At 44.9% G+C, this 19,335-nt stretch overlaps 1 protein-coding gene and 1 long non-coding RNA gene across 4 annotated transcripts in view; one reads left to right on the top strand and one right to left on the bottom strand.

The window, feature by feature from the left end:
• Nucleotides 1-4,989: 4,989 nt before the first annotated feature.
• On the bottom strand, nucleotides 4,990-8,669 carry LOC121333350. Its single transcript, XR_005952273.1, has 3 exons — nucleotides 8,534-8,669; nucleotides 5,262-5,942; nucleotides 4,990-5,169 (listed from the first exon to the last, which is right to left on the bottom strand). It is a non-coding gene; the product is annotated as an uncharacterized LOC121333350 (long non-coding RNA).
• Nucleotides 8,027-19,335, top strand: part of FAM120A (family with sequence similarity 120A) — a 48,461-nt gene continuing 37,152 nt past the window's right edge. For all 3 annotated transcript variants that reach the window (XM_041399614.1, XM_041399615.1, XM_041399613.1), the window contains exons 1-2: nucleotides 8,027-9,008; nucleotides 14,440-14,686. In XM_041399614.1, the coding sequence (XP_041255548.1) occupies nucleotides 8,535-9,008; nucleotides 14,440-14,686 (721 nt within the window). In that variant the 5' untranslated portion in view covers nucleotides 8,027-8,534. The remainder of the gene's footprint in view (nucleotides 9,009-14,439; nucleotides 14,687-19,335) is intronic.

The following is a 19,335-nucleotide window of genomic DNA, read 5'->3' as shown; positions in this document are numbered from 1 at the left end:
CTCCTGTGCTGTATTATGTGGGGGGAGATCAAAAGTTGCTGGGTATAGTGGGAGTAACTGGAGAATTAAACTGATGTCTTCTGGAAGAAAAGAATGCTCTCATAAATGAAAGCTGTGTAATATTTGCTTTTTTTCTTCGTTTTTTTCTTTTCTTTTTCAGAACTAGATTACAAGTTTTTTATGCTCATTAATGTTTCTATTTTCATGGCAATCAAGACATTGAGCGCAGGCCAAGCTGCCTGTATGTACAACTTCCAGAAGTCAGGGTTTCTGTCATCGAGTGACAAGCTTGCAGGGTTTAACTCTTTTCATCTCTTGCAAAAGAGATTATCTATTATACAAAAATATTTAATTCTTTATTTTTTAAACATTTTCCTGACTGATCTTAGGCAAGAAAGCTACAGGACAAAGTTCAAGTGATGTATCTTTAAAAGAATAAATGAAGATATGGAAGTAACCTGTGTAGATCAGACAGAAAACCTATGACACCAACATCTCAGATCTTGTTGAAAAGAATGAAAACTGAATGACTAACCTGTAATTACAAAAGCTGGGAATACACAAGTTTGAACATTGTCTTACAAGACCTTCACTTTCCTGGCATCAGCTCAGCTCGGCTGCTCTGTGCAAGCTGTGGGGTTTGTAGGAGCAGGCTGGCAGCTGAGGCAGGTGCTTGCTGAAACAGAAAAGAGAGGAATTATTTGCCCTTGTTCCTACTAGTTTCTACTCAGTTTCTACCATCAACAATGTAAAAGGAAAAATAAAACAGCACTTGGTAACAAAATGCAAGAACTTTTAATGACTTTTCATTTCCAAAGCTGCCATGGCTTCACAGCCCTCAGAAAACAGAGAGACACACAAAACACACAGTTAAAACCTTCCTCAGACAAGCAAGACAGACAATTTATATAGAAAGTAAAACTCTTAGGTAAGTTTGGTGCAAAAAATCACATGTACAGTTTTTCCCACGTGCCATTCTGGTTGTTCTGTACCAGCCACCCGAGCTGCACAAGCAAATGTCTCCTTTAAGGCTGTTTCAGGGGCTTGCTCAGGCAGAGGTGCCCCTGCAGCTGCAGGCACAGCATCGCTGGCGAAGGAGTGCACAGAGGATCCCACTCTCTTCACTGTGCACCTGCTCAGAGAGCGGAGCAAGCTCCTCACTCTTGTCCTAGGCCAGCGGTCTCACATCAAACTGAGGGTAGATTAGTGAAACTAATACAGTCTAGGATTATAAAGTGATTAATCTCACATAAATCTTCACCAAAAAAAAAAAAAAAAAAGCGCCAAACAGCGTTAGGAATTGTTTACACGCATTTCATTTTCCAATGAGAAAACAAGCCTCCCTTTTGTTCCTGCATCATTAAAAGTCTCTTCCAAATTCTGACTGCTTAGGTTTGGCATGTAAAATCCACTGTACTACAGTTAACCTACATTCTCGTAAAAGCACGTATTTTAGAACAGGGCTCAGCCAGCTTCCCCATTTGTAGATATCAGTTACACAGGCAAGATATGTGCTTTCCTCTCACTGACAGAGTGTTTTATGTATAAACATCTTGACCAGCACTACACTGCCCATGGATAGCACATTTGGTGTGTTTTGGCTGAATTTCTGAAGGGGAAAACTATGACTTGCACTCTAAATATTTTTTCTGGAGAATAGATTCCTCCACACACTATGAGCGTCTTGTACAGAATACAAGTAAACATTTGGGAAGGAATTTCATGCTTATGGCAGGTATTGATTTGCCAGCCTTGGAAACTCTAATCCCTTGGACTCACTGGACAGCACAGCTCTGGCTGCGTGAGCTCTGCAGGCCAGCCGCATTCCCACCACATCACTGCTCCTGCTGCAATGGCAAGGAGACAGTAAGAGAACCTGGGAGTTGAATGGCTTGGAAGGGACCTTAAAGATCATCCAGTGCCACCTCTGTCATGAGCAGGGACACCTTCCCCTATCCCAGGATGTTCCAAGCCCTGTCCAAACTGGCCTTGGACACTTCAAGGGATGGGGCTGCCACAGCTTCTCTGGGTAGCCTGTGCCAGGGTCTCATGACCCTCACAGACAAGAATTTCTTTCTAATATCTAACCTAAACCTGTCCTCTGTCAGTCTGAAGCCATTCTACCTTGTTCTATCACTCTGGGTCCTTGTAAATAGCCTCTTTCCATTTCTCTTGCAAGCTCCCTTCAGGTACTGGAAGGCTGCAGCTGGGTCACCCTGAAGCTTCTCTTCTCCAGGCTGGACAACCTCCATGCTCTCAGCCCTTCCTTGTAGCAGAGGTGCTCCGTCCTTCTGACCATCTTGGCGGCCTCCTCTGGACTTGCTCCAACAGATTGATGTTCTTCCTGGCTGTGCAGGTGGCTTGTTAGCATTTGCATTTCTGACGAGTTTATTCAAATATTCTGACCACATTGTGTTCAGGGATGCAGTTCAGTTGAGCTAGTATTTGTGATAAATAGGTGTGATTCGTGCTGATAAAATTGAAACAGTAATCAATATGGATATAGTAATTAATATTTGGAGATAACAAAATGGTTAAAAAGGTAAAAAGCTAGGAAAGCGGAGGGGAAGGGTTTACCCCTTTTATTATTTTTTGCAGATGTTCAAAGCAGGAAAAGGAGACCGCGGTAATTTTGCTTATACGTCATTACCCGAACCAGACTATATTTTATTATAACCAAATTATACTGCCAATTTATTGAATGTATTCAATTTTATATATTTTAAACTATTTTATTTAAATTTCATTAAAATTATTGTTACATTTAATTTTGTTTGACTTTTTATTTGTGGTTAGATAATTGGGCAAACATGACATATTTTACCTTAAAAGTAAAATTATCTGAAGTGGCGTTGTTGTAAGAATTTACGCTATTTTTTATTAATATTGGTAGAATTTAGTTTAATCAATGTAAGTAATTTTGATTCGCTGCTTCTCTTTCCTTATTTCCAAAATGCTGCAAGAACCTGTGGTGCAGCTGGGCTGCTGGATCCCAGATGCCAGCAGCCAGGGCTGGGCTTGGGCCTGGGAACAGGAGATGATGCTTTTGACATGTGGGAGGGCAGTGAAGGCCTTTGAGAACATTAATAACATTACTTGATGCTTTTACAGTGCTGTGCCTGCGCCTGCTTAAAGCTCAACATAGACTATGAGTAATTAGTGATCTGGATGTCTCTGAAATTATCAGCAGCAGCATTTAAATCATCATTAAAATACAATTAGCAGCCCTTTGAACAGAATGCTGTCGTTCAGAGCAGTCTAATTGGTGGCTCGTGGGCCAGTTCTGGACAACAGGAGGATTGTCTGCTTCTCCAACTGCACCAGCTCAAGCAGCACCCTGTCCCAGGAGTGGTGGCTATGCCTCTGGGATGGACATGGGAGAGCCATTATGCGACAGGAAAGGCAACAGCACAAAGTATCCCTTGTGTCCAGGCCACTACTTTGAAAACTCTGGATTTATGGACCTCATTTCACCCTGTGTGCTGATTCAAGCAGGCACAGCACCAGAACTTTATACTTTGCAATTCAAATACATTTAGGGGTTTTTTCATACTTTCATTTTAGAGTCTGCATCAAGAAGTGTAGGGATGAAATACGGGCAGACCACGGTAAGACAAATAACTGAGTGATCCACATCTACGGCTAGCGTGCTGGCAGACCGTGCTGCCGTGCGTTTAGGCAAGATGAAGAATTCAGCTGCTGTAGCAGACTGAAAGTGAAGGTCTGGCAAGGATGGTATTCCCAAACCTGGCAGCTCTACCCCACATTTAGGTAGCTAAATCTGTTACTTCCATGCCTGAGATACTTGTGTTAATTTCATAAATGCCAACAAAAATGACACATTTTTAAAGTGTTAGGAGTGTAAATACCTGATCTTCTGAAATGGCCACAGCAGATGTATTTTAGCTCGGATGTGCTCTTGCGATACCACTGGCAAGTGCATCTTATCTGTTATAATATCAACCTGTAGCATTCTACTAGTATCTTTTTGTAATATTATTGATGGCAAAAATTGCAGTAGAATAGGCTTTAAATACTGGCTTTTTGTATGTCTCACACAACTGCACACTACTGTTCACACAGGAACAGCACACTACTGTTCCAGGTTTTTGAAGCAGTGCTACTGCTCCCCACCAGCTCCCACTGCGTGCTCCATAATGCCCTTATTATTATGCTTTTTCTCTTGAAAATTCAAGTTTAGAACTTAAAATTTTCATACTTTTGTTTCTTAAAACTAATCAAAGGCAGCGCATGGCCCTGATGTAATCTGTGTAGTGTGTGCTGTGGCTGAACATCCACTGCTGTGAAAGCACTGCTTGTTCTCTGAAAGGAGGAATTCTTTCAGCCAGAGTCATTGCCCCCTCCTCCTCCAGCCTGCTTCTCCCAGGCGCTCAGAGGACTCACTGCCAGTCATTTTCTTGCCCTAAAAGTTTGCTGGAGCAACACCATCATTTACCCCACATATGCCCAGGGCCAAACTCCTCAAGGGTTGGCCTCTACGGACAATCAGAAATTTTGAGTTTGAGCATAGAAGTGGCTCTAGTAAAGTATGCTACCTACCTTTTAAATCATCTTTTCTTTGGATTGCTGGTCCCTAGAGAGCTGATGCAGATACCAGTAAGTGTTTTAAATCACTCAGTGATGTGCCTTCTACATGCACATCTTTGTCCTAAGAGAAAAATGTTCTATCTGAAGTATGATAGATATTTGAAAAAAATTACTGTATGCTTAAGCAAGATGGTGTTTGTTGATATTTTGTGGAGATATATGAACATGAAAAACCTCCTTCTAGAAATGTTGTGTGATGGTGTGTAGTTCAATTGCAGCAATGTAAGAGACAAGAAAGGGATGTCGCACTTGGTAGCAAATATGATGATACAAAATCAGAGCAAGATTGCAACAAGTGACAAATTTTATCCCCAATTCTCTTTTAAACCCGAACATTTTTTCTTCAATTTCTTTTATTTTTGTAACTTTTTTCAACTAAGTGACATGCATGCCTAGAACTGTGAGTGCTGAAGTAGCAATACAGAAAAGCACCTGCCCACAAGGTGGGCAGAGCCCACAGCCACTTGTAGACCTGGCAGTGAGGTGAAGGCTGGGAGCTCTTCTACAGCAGCAAGAATAGGTGAGTTCTGGAGCAGCAGGTCCACAGCAAGATGCACCAGGCTGAGAAAAGAGAAGAAATATTAAGGGAAATTACACTGAACAAGCGTTTCTCATGGATAACATAAGTATCTATTCCTCCCAGGCAGACGTACCTTTCAGGTCCTAGTGGCTAGTCTGTTCCACAGTCTGTGTCCATGTTCATCTTGCTGTGGGACTGACTTTCCTTAACAGAGGAACCAAGACTAAACTGATAACATTCATCTCTGTTCTTGCTCTGACACGGTTATTCGTTAGTTCTTCCTCATGACTGTTCAGTTCCTTCCTTTGAGGGAGCCACTCCTAATTTGCCTCTGTTCAGGTTGGATAATGAGTCATTGACTTTAATACCAACTGCTATTAACCCTTCCTTTACACAACCAACATCTGGGAACTGTGGAACACATTGTATCTCAGTACTGAAGTAGAAGATGGATTAATCTTGCAGGCTTTCTGCTGTTGGTTGATGAAAAAAACACATTGTTTGCCTCATGTCTTTGACTAATTGCTCTTTAAGTCTAGCTTAATCTACCTGCTTTCCAGAGTAATATTGTTTTCCATAAATTTAACTTATTTTCCATTGTCTTCTTGTCTGGCCAAACTTTTAGTTTATATTAGATAAGTTCTGGAAGCACCTTGTTTCCCCTTATGCTTTTCCTCTTTCTTCTCATTGGGAGGGAGGGTTGTGTTTGTGGCTGGGCATGAGCTGGCAGTGCTCAGTTCTGCTGCGCCTCCCTGACTCCAAGGATGCCAACAACCAGGCTCCTGGTGGCACATGCTCTGGACTAGTTTCCTTCCTAAACAACAAAACAGAAAAAAACACAAGCAATTTTATAATATTTTATTTATAGATCATTTGCCATTCCTAAGACTATTGAACTTAAAGACCCTGTAAGACAATTAACGACAAGAAGTTAATTCTTCTTGACTCAGTTATTGCTCACAAGGCTACTCAGAGAATGTCTTGTTTGTGATCAAGCTTTGCACTGTTGGAGCACTGGATACATGCAGGGCTGCTTGAAAGTCTGATTTTTAGGCATCTCATGCATGGCAGTAGTTATTTTGACCAAATTTTGGTGAATTTTAGGATATTTGAAATTCTGAGGTTCTTTCTCCTTGATCCCCTTTCCTTCTATTAGCACTATTGGCCTGCTACCATATTTTGTGTGTTCCTCAAAGCTCCTTCCAAACTGTTTTATTAGCCCAATGTTACTATAACATATATATTCTTATAGGGTAATCTAAGGATTCTAAGGGGAAAGTAGTTCAGAAAGAGATCAGAATATTTACTTGGGAAACCACACTCTCAGATTACTGCAAAAACAGATTTCCGAGAAGTAACATGCACCTGTCATTGATTACTTCCATAGCTTTTCCAGGATTCTTTATCATCCTGATGCCGCACCAGTTGGGCTCAGACACACACCCATGGCACTCACTGCCTGGGAGTGAGCCGGCCCACTCCTGCTGCAACAGCTATTCCCTGCTGGGAATATTTACTGTGGGTGTCAATCCAGCCTGGCTGAAATCTCATTACCAATACGCTTTTCCTCATTAATAAAATATTAATGTGAATATACAGCATCAGCAGCTTGATACTTCCTGTAGTTTTCCAACACCTAAACAGCAGAGAACTGCTCAGGTGCTGTGGTATTATTGCAATGATAAACTTGTAGGCAACCTCTGGAGCTTGGGCACCTTGGCCTTTTAAAAAATAATTTCTTCTGGTAAAACCGAAGACAGTTAATTCCTCAGTGTCTGTGCAGTGAAGAGCAGGTTTCTTGCAGTAGTTGATACTAATGCTCATTTATGGGGTTCTTCCTGGTAGTTGATACTTATGCTCATTTACCAGTTATGGCAACAGTTTGGCAGCCCTGTGGATGGCAGATCTCAAGACGCAAGCAGTTGCCACTTCAACCATGTCTAAGATGAAAAGGCTGCCAAAATCCTTGAGGGAGGGGATTGTGTATCCCTGTGCTTCACTGGTGCGGCCTCACCTCAAGTCTTGTGTGCCGTTTCAGGTGCCATGATACAAGAAAGATCTTAAGCAATTAGAGAATGTCCAAAGGAAGTCTATAAAGATGATGAAGGGAGGGGCCCTACGAAGAGTGGCTGAGGGCACTTGGTTTGCTCAGCTGGAGAAGGGAAGATTGAAGTCAGACCTCACCAGGGGCTGCAGCTCCAATCTCTGCTGCCCGGGACAGGGACAGCACCCAGGGAACGGCTGGAGCTGGGCCAGGGGAGGCTTAGGGTGGATATCAGGGAAAGGTTCTTCCCCCAGAGGGTGCTGGGGCACTGAACAGACTCCCCAGGGTTTGGTCATGTCCCCAAGGCTGCCAGAGCTCCAGGAGCATTTGGAGAACACTCTCAGGGATACCCGGGGTGGATTGTTGGGGTGTCCTGTGCAGGGCTGGGAGTTGGACTCGATGATCCTTGCAGGTCCCTTCCAGCTCGGGGTATTCTACGCTCTGGAAGCTTTACCAGGAGTAGCAAACGCTCAGCCAGGAGAGGCCAGGCCAGCCGGGCACCTTTACCGGAGGCGCTCTGGCCAGGTCGGGCGCGGCACCAGGCCGGGAGTCCCGCGGCTCCCCGGCCGGAACCGAACCGCTGTGGGACCACTTCTGCTGCCCTGTCACGGCCGAACACCCCCGAGCAACAGGTGCCCGGGGCGCCGCTCTGCCGAGCGGGGCCCGCCACAGCGGCCGCAGGGCTGATGGAGCGTCGCTGGACGGCAGAGCGGGACCAGGCCCGGAGCAGGCCGAGCCGGGACACCCCTGCCCTGGTTCCCGCCGCCGCTCCCCGCCCCCGGCCCCCTCCCCTTCCCCGCCACTCGCTTCCGCCGCGCTCCCGCGCATGCCCGGGTTATGCAACGGCCGCGGCGGGCGGGCCGGGCCGGGCCAGAGCCGCAGGGAAGGGCAGGGCAGGGGGCCGTGAGGGGCTCCGGGCTCCGAGCACGGGCGGCGCCGAGGGCGCTCCGCTCTCCCCGCGCTCCCGCCGCGGCCCCGCGCGGTGTGTGAGTGGCAGCGGCGCCGCCGCCAAGTCCCGCCCGTTCCGCTCTCGCTGCCGCAGGCGGCGGCGGCGGCGGGTTGGCTTCCTGCGCGCCCGGCCGCTCCCCCGCCCCCCGGCAGTCGGAGCCGCAGCCGCCCGGATCCCCGAGCCATGGCTCTGTGAGCGCAGCACATGGCGGCCGCGGCAGCCATGAGCCCCCCACTAATCCATACAACTCCCCCCTGATCAGCCACCGACGGCAGCCAGCGCTCCCACCCGGCTCCACCGCTCCCACCGCCCGCCCGCCGCCGCCGCGCCGCCCGGCCCGAGCCCAGACCCCGCTGCTGCCGCCGCCGCCGGGCCCCCGCTCGCCCGCTCGCCGCCGCCGCCCGGTCCTCACCATGGGAGTGCAGGGATTCCAGGACTACATCGAGAAGCACTGCCCCAGCGCCGTGGTGCCCGTCGAGCTGCAGAAGCTGGCGCGGGGCAGCCTCGTGGGTGGGGGCCGCCAGCGGCCCCCCCAGACCCCGCTGCGCCTCCTCATTGACGCCGACAACTGCCTGCACCGGCTCTACGGCGGCTTCTACACGGACTGGGTGAGCGGCGGGCAGTGGAACCACATGCTGGGCTACCTGGCGGCCCTGGCCAAGGCCTGCTTCAACGGGAACATCGAGCTCTTCGTCTTCTTCAACGGCGCCCTGGAGAAGGCCCGGCTGCACGAGTGGGTGAAGCGCCAGGGCAACGAGCGCCAGACGGCGCAGCAGATCGTCAGCCACGTCCAGAACAAGGGCACCCCGCCGCCCAAGGTCTGGTTCCTGCCGCCCGTCTGCATGGCGCACTGCATCCGCCTGGCCCTCATCCGCTTCCACATCAAGGTGAGGAGGAGCCCGGGGTCCCTCCCGCCCGGGGGTCCCGGCGCCCCCTCCCCGCCGCTCCCTCCCGGCTCCAAGATGGCAGCGGGGGCTGCCCGCGGGGGGAGGGAGGGCACCCTCAGCCGCTCCCCTCAGCGCCTCAAAATGTCGCCCAGACCCGCGGGGGCGGCACAACTTTCGGCGGCCTCAATCCCCGGGGGATTTTGGCTTATTTACGTGGCGTTGCTCGCCGCCCCGCCAAGGCCGGAGGCCGGGAGGCCTTGGCGGGGCGACTGGCAGCGCTCATGGCCCGGCCCGGCGGCAGGGCGGCTTCTGCCTCCATGTTCTTTCGCTCCGTTGACTCAAAATGTCCCTTCTTGCCTTGTGGGCTGTGGTACCGCAGGGGAGAGCGGGTGGGCGAAAAGCATCTCTGTAATTAATTACTGAGGGGAGAAAAAAAAAATTAATCAGTTTAGTTCTCGCGCAGGATGGATCTGCAACAAGTTCCCGGCTGAGGCGAGGTGTTTTAAACTTGGGCTGAAGGGGAAATGGTTCGCTGCAAAAAACACAGGGGTGCCACTTTTGGCTTTATGGAGGTTTTCGCGTTTGCTCAGTGTTTTCTCAGTATCAACAAGCTTTTAAAACCAGTTGTAGACTAACTGGCTCCTTACTCCATAACAGCAACACTTCTAGTTTGTGCAATCAGCAGTGCCAAGCTGACAATCCTTCTTTTAAACTCCTTATTTTAAGGGGCAACCTCAGTTTTCCAGCCCCACAAACAGCCCTTCATGCCGGAGCTGGGCTCCATGGCCATCTTGCCCTCGAAGGCTACGATTTCAAAGGTTGCAGGATATGACCACGTCGCATCTCTCCACATGGCGTTCCTGATTTACGATGGTTTCTGTTCAGCTGAGCGATTGTGTATATTGAAACACAAGACTCTGGAAAAGCAAGCCCAGGGATGAAGCTGCAGTTTTAGGAGTTGCCTGCTCACCTTCCTGCTGGGGAGGGAAGAGCAGCAGGAGGGAAACACATACTCATGCTTTGTTTTCTTAAATTACTTTTGTGTGTAGAAAAATATTGTGTAACTTTCGGAGTTGCTCGATCACTAGCAGCACCTTAACGTTAATGTTATTTGGCCTTTCAGCGGATTAGAAACATTCTGGCTCGGCTGCAGCCCTGGAGTACAGAGGTCTCTATCCAAGGAGCTCACCCCACAGGTGGCTTTGGGTGAAGTTTCTCCTAGTTCTGCCAACAGGGCAGGAATCACGTTGCTCCCTTGTAGTGCCCCGCTCACTGGGCCAGGCCCATCCGTGGAGGAGCACCGAGCTGGAGCACAGCCATCCTGAGTTCACTCCACTCAGCAGTGGAGGTCCCACCCTGTGGTGGCCCCGGCCGTGGTGGGGATTGGGTCACCAGGCTGGGGCCACTGGTCCAGGCAAAGCGTGTGTGGAACAAACTGGGAGTGGAGGCAAACCTTGTTCTTGCAGGGTACGTGCAGCTCTGCCGAACGTGATGCCTTGGGCTTGGCCTTGGTTAAAGTGAGGAGGTTGTGGCCGCATGTGCTGCAGTCACTTTTCCTGGTCATCGTAGAAGCCAAATAGTGTTATGTTTTTTGGATGGTGGAAATTTGCGCGATAAGTAAAACATCCTATCATTTGAACTTTGGGGGACCTTTTGTAGCTAGAAAATACTTCTGTTCTTTCAGCGAAAAGTTTTAGGGCCCATGCAGTACCTTGCCTTGTTTGTGGGTGCATTATAAATCTTCCTCATTTGTTATTGAGACATAGAGATCATTAGTAAAAACAATGAATGGGGTAAAATAAGGATTTTTTTTTTCTTTTAATGTGTTAAAGCAGAGACTTGGTTTAATGCAACATAGAAATCCATAGTATTCAACAGGAAGCCAGCTGTTTTGATATCAGTGGGAATTTAGTGCTTGCAGTAGTTTTGTGGTATGTTGAAGTGGCTGTTAGTTTGTTAGGTATTTTCTGTTCCAGACCTGACTCAGGTACATTACATCTGAACAGAGTCGCTGCATTTAACAATGGTATTACCCTGTAGCATTTTGTTTACTTTCCAGTCCAGCTGCTTTTCTCTCCTTTATGGTTTCTTGGTGACAGGCCTTATTCCTAATCTCTGTAAGCAGTTACAGGGGTGTGATCACACTCATACAGAGTCCCTTTTCTGCCATTAAAAAAATATCCCAAACTTGCAAAATATCAGTAAATACAATGTCCCCCCAGTTTGATGGAGAAGGTTTATGTGGTGTATATTTATTTGTCTGTGTTGGGTTAGCCCTGGGAGTTGGCAGCTTATTACCAGATACTGAGGGGTGAGAGGGGAGAGGTTGTTGCTGTCCTCACCACTCAGCCACCACCATGCATGTCCTAACTGCACTGGTTCTCTGCATTGCTCAGCTGTCCTGGGGATGGGAAGGATATCAGCAGTTTCTGTCTGATGCCTCAATTTTTTCAGTTGTCAAGAAACTGCTGATAAATCTAGTTGTAATGGATTAATTTTCAGGTTAGGAAGGATGTTTCATGGTTATAGTGGTCACATGCATAATACACATCAAAGATATTGCTGAGCTTAAAGCACTTTCCTTCTCTGCTGTTCTTCTCTTACATGATTCATTATATTTCTAAATCTGCTTTGTTACATGTATCTGTTTTTCTCTAAATCTTCCTTCAGTTTTATTCTCACTCTCACTCTGGTGTAGCCCTCTTGATGGGCACAGAACAAATGCATCTTGAAAGTGTGCTTTTTATTTACATGTATAGGTGATTTTAAAAATCTAAATATGCATAAAACAATTGTTAAATTCTAGTGTTTTCTCACTTTGTTTTGAGAAGTTGGGTTTGAGAATACTGATTGACTTTAAATATGAATGCTCCTTCATATTTTTAGGAGCATTTGAGTCTGGAGTAAGTTTCTATGTGAAGCTAGGAACTGGCCATGAATTTAATCCATTTTGGTAATTAGAGAGGAGAAAAAGTAAAGTCTTCTATCCAGAACAGTTATAAATCACTCACAGATGTTTTCAGCAGGATGTAAAAATAACAGGTTCCTCCAGGTTATAACAAATCTCCTGCGGGTTCTTAGTTTCATTGTGACCTGGTGTTTTTCAGTTTGGCCAGAATAATTATTAAAAGAAACTTTTATGCTAAGTAGGTTTGCTAAAATTTAAATATTTAGGCAGTGGCGTTCTTAGCAGCTCTCGTACTTGGGGGACTGTTTTGTTCTCAGTACCTAATGGTGCTCATGTGTATTTACTCAGGCAGGGTTCTCTCTGAGCCAGCACCATTAATGTTTACACAAGATTCAGTCTTGAAAATGATTCCAAATTCCTGGCTGTGATTTCCACTACATCCCTCTCCTGGGGTTGCTTTTGAAGCCTGCATGTTCCTGGGTACCTCTGCATTTGTGAGAGCCATGACATATCTCTTACTCCCATCTTGTTAGAGCTTTGTGGGTTAACTGTACTTTGGTAAATGCAACTCTTTTCCTTGTGATGGTTCAGTTATTTGAACATGGATTCTGGTATTCCCTGAACACACAGCAGGTTTGTCTGGGTTAAAGAGCTCTATAAAGTGGGAAGGTTGTGGAGGTAGAGGAAATAGCTCATAGAAAATCGGAGGAGCTGTACACAGAGCTTCCTCTTGCGTTATCTGCGCACCCATGTCACACCTAGTGTTGCAGAAGGAGTTCTCACTTGGTTTTTTATAGATCAGAGCTGCTTGTGCATGCAGAGAGGTTGGGTTTAGAGATATGGACATAATTTAAATCTATCTACCCTTAATTAAAAAACATCGGAGGGATTTTTCTAATTTAAAACTTGTGAAGACTGGTGGGTGGGGGTGGGGTAAAGCCTAAGTTGCCTTCCTTTAGTTAGGAACTATGCAAATCTGATCTCTTTAAATTTTTCCAAAAACGTTTATCATTTCTCCCACACCTTATGCTAGAGGGCAGCATCATTGCGAGAAAAATGAGTGTGTGTGTTCTTCTCACAAACAAAGTAAATTTCAAAAACAGTCCATCAAGGAAGAAGTAACATTTTCTGAAGACCACGGGATGGTAGGATTAGTAGTAGGGAGAGCTTAGTGAACTAACTGGTCTTTGTTTGCAGGAGCAGGTGAGGTGCTGACTGTTTTGCTGCTCAGGATCTGGCTTGAAAGGGAGCATCTTATGAAAGTGCATGGAGAAGTAAAATTTGACATACCTCTCTGGAATACGAGGTCTGGAATAGTTCAGCATCAGGTTCACAAGTGCAAGACATGAGTAGAAGAGGGAGGGTCGCTGTAAACTTGCTGTGGGTGACTGCAGGGGCTGTGGAGTTTGGGACCTTGTCTCCTGTTCTGCAGAGGAAATAAATAGCCTTGCTTGCACTAAGGCTGTGGTTATTCATGTGTGCTGTGGAGACTGAAGCTAATAGTTTTGTACTAGTCTATTTTGGGATAACTTGCTATCTATATTGTTGTTAAAATGGAGTACATAGTGAGGGTGGGTTATACCAGCAGCCAGCTTCCAAGAGCATTTCTGTACACTGAATGTGTATTATGTCTGTGGATGGCAGAAGCATGAGGGATCCAAAGCCCTCAGCTGGCTGTAGTTGAGTGTGCTTGTATGCATACTGTAATTGTAGCAGTTCTGAAGGTGTGTTGGAATGCAGGACTGTAGGTCCTGACCTGTCCTCATGGGACTTTAAGTTTCAGTATAAGCTTCTTGATTAGAAAGGATTCCTTTTATATATCTGACATTAGGCATTGGCCCATGTCTCCCTGCACACGTCTATTCAAGTAATCTGATTTCTGTAGCCTAAAATATGTGCTTTGCTAGGCAACAGGAGTGGAGAGGTGAAGTTTGGGCTAAAAACTCAAAGAAGTTTGCACCATCAGATACAGTTGTGCGTGAAGGGATTCGGCTGAAGGTGGAAATGGGGAAAAAGTTCGCTTAATACAGCAAGGTATGCATTTGAAAGGTCAGCAAAGCTATCTCTGTCCATCTGGGGTTGTGTTTGGCCCGTTTAAAAGAGGCTCAAAAAACTTTAAAAGGTATCATGGGTTTGTTTGATCATGCAGGGCATCTTGGTGTGCTGAACTGCTGGAGTACCCACAGCCTGAAGGCTTTTCCCATGAGCTGGTACAGACACTGGAACAGTAATCTCTTCAGAGTTCAAGTGTTTCTGGTAATAAGCAGGTTTTTTAGATAAGTTCACTAGTACCTAATGCCAGTGCAGGGTGCAGGCTTCCAGAAGTCTGTGCTGTGCTTCCAAGTGCTCCTTACATCCTGTCTGTATGTGCTCCATCACTGGATTTTTTAAATTACTTTAAAAATATCTCGAGTATTTTAAATTCACATGTATAGTTTCAGATAGACCCACTATATCATAATAGTTGTGATCAATCAGTGCTTCCATTTACACTGAAGCTAATTGCTCTGTCTTCCACTATAGGTTGCGCAGAGCATTGAGGATCATCATCAAGAAGTAATTGCTTTCTGCAGAGAAAAAGGTTTCCATGGTTTGGTTGCATATGACTCCGATTATGCATTGTGCAACATCCCTTACTATTTCAGTGCCCATGCCCTAAAACTGAGCCGGAATGGGAAAAGCCTCACAACAAGCCAATACCTAATGCATGAAGTTGCCAAGCAACTGGACCTGAATCCAAATCGCTTTCCTATTTTTGCTGCTCTTTTAGGTAAGTGAAGATGCTGCTAGTCAGCCTTATGATTTCAGTTGCTATTAATGGTTTTAAAATAATGTGTGTGTAATTTGACAAAGTACCTGGGGAAAGGCATCCCTTTGTTCCAGACATTCCTGCTGTGTGAGGTGGACTGGATGTGTGTTTGAGGTCAGACATGCCCGGTTTATAGAAACCTTCCAGCAATGCAAATTGTGGCTGTCTAGAACGAAGAGTTGAAAGCAAGGGCTCAGCAGAGCTCTGCCTAGCTAGAATATTCTCTGTGGGTGGGGGAAATCAGGACAGTTGTGGTTCTAGTTTGGGTCCTGTATAGAGTATGAGGTACGCTTTCCTGATGAGAAGTATGCTTTTGTCCTGAATTCTACCTAAAAATAACACCTATGGAGCGAAGGTGCTTGGTTTGCTGGGGCATTTTTTTCCCCTCAGAAATGAGTATTGGACAAATATGGCAGCATGTCAGGTGCAACAGAAATATACCGAGCTACAATTGAGGGGAACTCCGCAGTTCTGAAAGCGCAAGTGACCGACATTGGACCATTCCATTGGTTTTGGCTGTATACTTGCTTCGCACTCCTGCTTCTCATGCCCCTGAGCTTCTCGTACTCAGCAGCATAGGTGGGAATATCTCCAGTGTCACATTTCTGCTTAAATGGGACCGTTTTAACACACTCTATTTCCATAGCAGTGATAGAGAATAGCTGTCATACTCTCTCAGACAGAAGAGTGAATTAAGTACTGACAAAGTTGACTCCAGTGAATAAGATTTATTTATAATAGCATTCTAAATGCTTTTTGGGAACAGCCGTGTTCTTGATCTTGTCATGCTGTGCAAATAAATTAAGATAACTGGATTTTCTTTTTAATTTCTCACTCGCTTTGTTTCAGTATGGTTACAGGATAGAGGAATAAAACTTCTTGGAAAGCTCTTAATGAGAGAGGCTTTGTGTCACTGTTTTAAATGCTCATATTTTAGCAGTCTGTAACATTGCTCCCAGTGCAGGAAGGCACTTTCCATGTTAAGAAGGAAAGATCCAATGGATCTTGCAATAGACAGCCACAAGTATTTGACTAATTGGACTTGCTTTTTGTCAGTTTGTTTTTCCTGCCTGCACAGGTGTAGGGAGGGAAGGCAATACTAGGGACGGCTGTATTCCTGCTGTTGCAGGAATTGCATGGCAGACTACTATTGCTTGGCTTTGTTTTGGAGTCTATAAATAAGTTGGGGCATGCCAGTTTAGTGAGTAATAATTACTGCTGGAAAAGCAGTTTCCCAGTTGCAGATATGCTTTATGGACTTCATGGGAAGTGTGGCTTTAAGTCGCCACACAATTCCAGCCGCATGGCCAGCTGGAATCCGTTTGCTTATATCAAACAGTAGGTGAGATAAGTTCTGATAAAGTTTCTGAAGGCTTTGCAGTTTTATGCAAGAAACTCTTGGTTGTTTTTTCTCTCTTGTCTTTCATGATCACAGAGTTTTCAGCATATTCTTAGGAGAAGGAAATTGGAGGTAATTTCATGTGATTACACTAGAGATTTGGTTGCTTTCCCCCCTCTCTGTCAAGTTGGTACGAAGGTTAAAAACCCCCCGGTCAGCTACAAGTTTAGTTCTGAGTATTCCTTTGCATTTCTTGTGTGTATGTATCCAGTATGAGTAAGCAGAATAAAATTCATGGAAATCAGGGTTAGACAAAATATGCTCTGAAGATCTTCCTGTGCTTGGAGCTTTTTTGATTTTTTTTATATGAGTGAATTTTAGGAACCTTAAGTATTTGGATAGAAAGTGATTATATAAGCTGACAACAGATACAGTTTGGCTTGAAGTGTGAGCAACATGTTTTAACTTTTGCAACCTTGGTAATACAGTAACTTTTTTCTTTTTTCTTTTTTTTTTTTTTAATAGGATACTACGTGGCTATATACATATAGGTGTGTGTAGCATGGAATGTGTTTAAATTAGGGTGGCTCATTTTCTAATCAAAATTTTTATATTTTTGTTGAATATCTGAGGACTTCTCTGGCTTCACAGGTTATTCTGCCCTTATTCCTGTGGCCTCTTTGGGTCTTTTTTGATTGTATTAAATAGAATAAAGAAAAGCACAATGGGAAGGAATGAGTGAGCATTTGATGACATGGGAAGGCACGTGAATTTTTTTTCTGGGTACAGCAGTATAACTCCCCATGCTAGTACTTTGTGTAGGAATAAAATAATGTGTTCTGAAATAATTACAGTTAAGTTGCTGGTTTAATGTTTGCAATTCCAGCAGGCCCAAACTATCACTGTAGCTGTGATATCCGTATTCAGCTTTAGGGCTGCAGATGCATTTCCCTGTGTCCAGAAAACTAAAGTTTTCTTTGTGTTCCGAATTGTTCTTGTCATTAACTCCAAGAATTAATTTGAGGAATACTGAAAAAGGAAAATCATCCTCAAAGTTTCAGTCTTACATTGAACAGTTGGAGATGCCTGAGGAATGACACTAAACTGGGCAGTTAAAACATTTTTCTCAATGGCAAGTGATTTGGCATTGAGTTCTGTTCAGGGATAAAGTCTCTATTGAAATATTCCCTCAAAATACTTTTCTGACTGTATCAACAAGGCAAACTTGTAAAGATTGCTTTCAGATGAGGTTCTGTGTACACTGTGGTTGGTTGGCTTGGTTTTTTTCCTTCTTACACCTCCTCATCCGGAAGGGGTTTATAGCTGTAGCATTGTAATATAAAGGATATTCTTGGAATGGGTGGTTAAAATGTGGCCTGGATACTGCATCCTCTGACCATGCTCTTAAAAATTTCTGTTCTAATTGCTGCTTATGTAAACAGGGAGATGATTTGGGTTATTTTGTAACTTTTGATTCAAATACTTCAGAATAATTTAAAAAAATATAAACAACCCAAGATTCAGCAAGTAGGAAAACAAATCCAGTGTGAGATATAGGCTCTAAGTCAGTGAACTCTTTAGGAAGGACAATGGCTTCAATTAGTATCTAATTGCTTTAAAAAAAAAAAAAACCAAACCTAAGGCATACACTAAAATAAGCCATTAAATTGGGAAAAATCAATATATGTTGAGGTTGTTCAGCCAGGTCAAGAAATAGAGGCTGCTTATGTAACACTGATCTCTTTCCCACTGTGACAGCACTTTGTAACATGTTTAGTTATGGAATCCTGTTCTGCTCCTCAGTAAAATTTTAGAACTACATAAGGTGAGTACAGGCATCACTTCTTAATTGAACCACAGAAGACACTGCTGCACTTCAGCGTACGTGGTGAGAATTGATCGAACACGGCCTATGTGTGTTCTGGGGGATGAATTAACTGCAATGACAGATGGAGATGAAACAAAATTGGGGTTTTGGTGGAGAGGAGAGAGGCCCTGAGTGTTTTAGAAGGTAGCAGCTGCAGGAGTGATTCTGTTATCACAGAACTGTCCTGCTCTGGCTATGATAGATTTTTGCAGGCCTGTACTAGAAAGACTGTCTAATCTTACCTTGACCAGATTAGCAAGTGTGGCTGTTATATGCAAGTTTGTTGAATCTTTCTGATGTGAGATTGAAGTTTAGCTCTAATGAAAAGAAATGATAACATCTCCTTGCTGGAGATCTCAGTAGTGGGTGAAGTATTGATTGGATGCAAAGACTTGCCACTCTGAGAAGACATCTGCTTGTCACCAGGCAGCTTTCCTGGCTTTCACAGGTTAAAGAACATTAAGAGCAAGCTAGATGATTTTACAAACTACCAAGAAATAAAAAAAATTATTGTCATATTCAGAGAATCTTTTAATATTCTTTATGAACAGTGTATTCACTATTAAACTGCTGCTCCGTAAAGTCAGGTGTTGAATATATCCTGAAATTTTTTGCCAGAATTGTGTTAATACATTCTGTTTAGAATGTATTAACACAATTGTGGCAGAAAATTAACAGAATTGTGTTAATACAAATGTTTTAAATGTTTCCTAATAATAAGGTTTTTTTTGAGTGTGATGTGCTTTGGGAAAAAAAACCCGAATGTAGGTGATGATTGGGTATGAGCAGTGTGGTAAATACAGTCTCTGTCCATGGAAACAACAGAATAATTTCCCAATTCCTTCCCTGCTGCCACCCAAGGTCCCATCTGACCTGGTCAGATCATCAAAAAAAAATCCAGGAACTGGGGACCTGCTAAGTGTCTCTGGAGCTGCTGGTATTCCTGAGGGTTAGATAAACCTGGCTGGTGCCTTGCTGCTTGACCCAGGCTTGCACAGTGGAGCAGAGTGCAGATTCCAGCAGCCACTCCCATGTGGATCAGTAACAGCGTGTGCTGGGCTGCAGAAAGCCTTACCAGCGTGTGTCAGGGTGCAACAGAAGGGGCTGTTACTCTCTTGCACCTCCATTGTGAAATCTGTTGAGGATTCCCTAATACGACTCCATGGCTTGAGGTGGACTCCGTGTTGTGCCTGGCTCCGTTGCGGGTGCAGGTGAGCTGGTTTCATGGAAGAGTGGTCCTCACACACACCAAGTGGCTCTTGCTGCTGCAGCAGTAGCATACTGATTAGGTTTTTCTGGAGTAACAGAATGCTATCTGCAAGTTTAATCTGTTAATCCTCTTGATCAGAGTTGAGGACTGACTGCAGATTGTTTGCTGTACATAGAAACAGTGTATAATGTTTT

This window comes from Onychostruthus taczanowskii, unplaced genomic scaffold (genome assembly GCF_017590055.1).
Source record: "Onychostruthus taczanowskii isolate IOZ18803 unplaced genomic scaffold, ASM1759005v1 scaffold166, whole genome shotgun sequence".
NCBI lineage: Eukaryota > Metazoa > Chordata > Aves > Passeriformes > Passeridae > Onychostruthus > Onychostruthus taczanowskii.
Note: the sequence above shows the minus strand (reverse complement) of the source record. Positions and strands in the feature narration are given on the sequence as shown.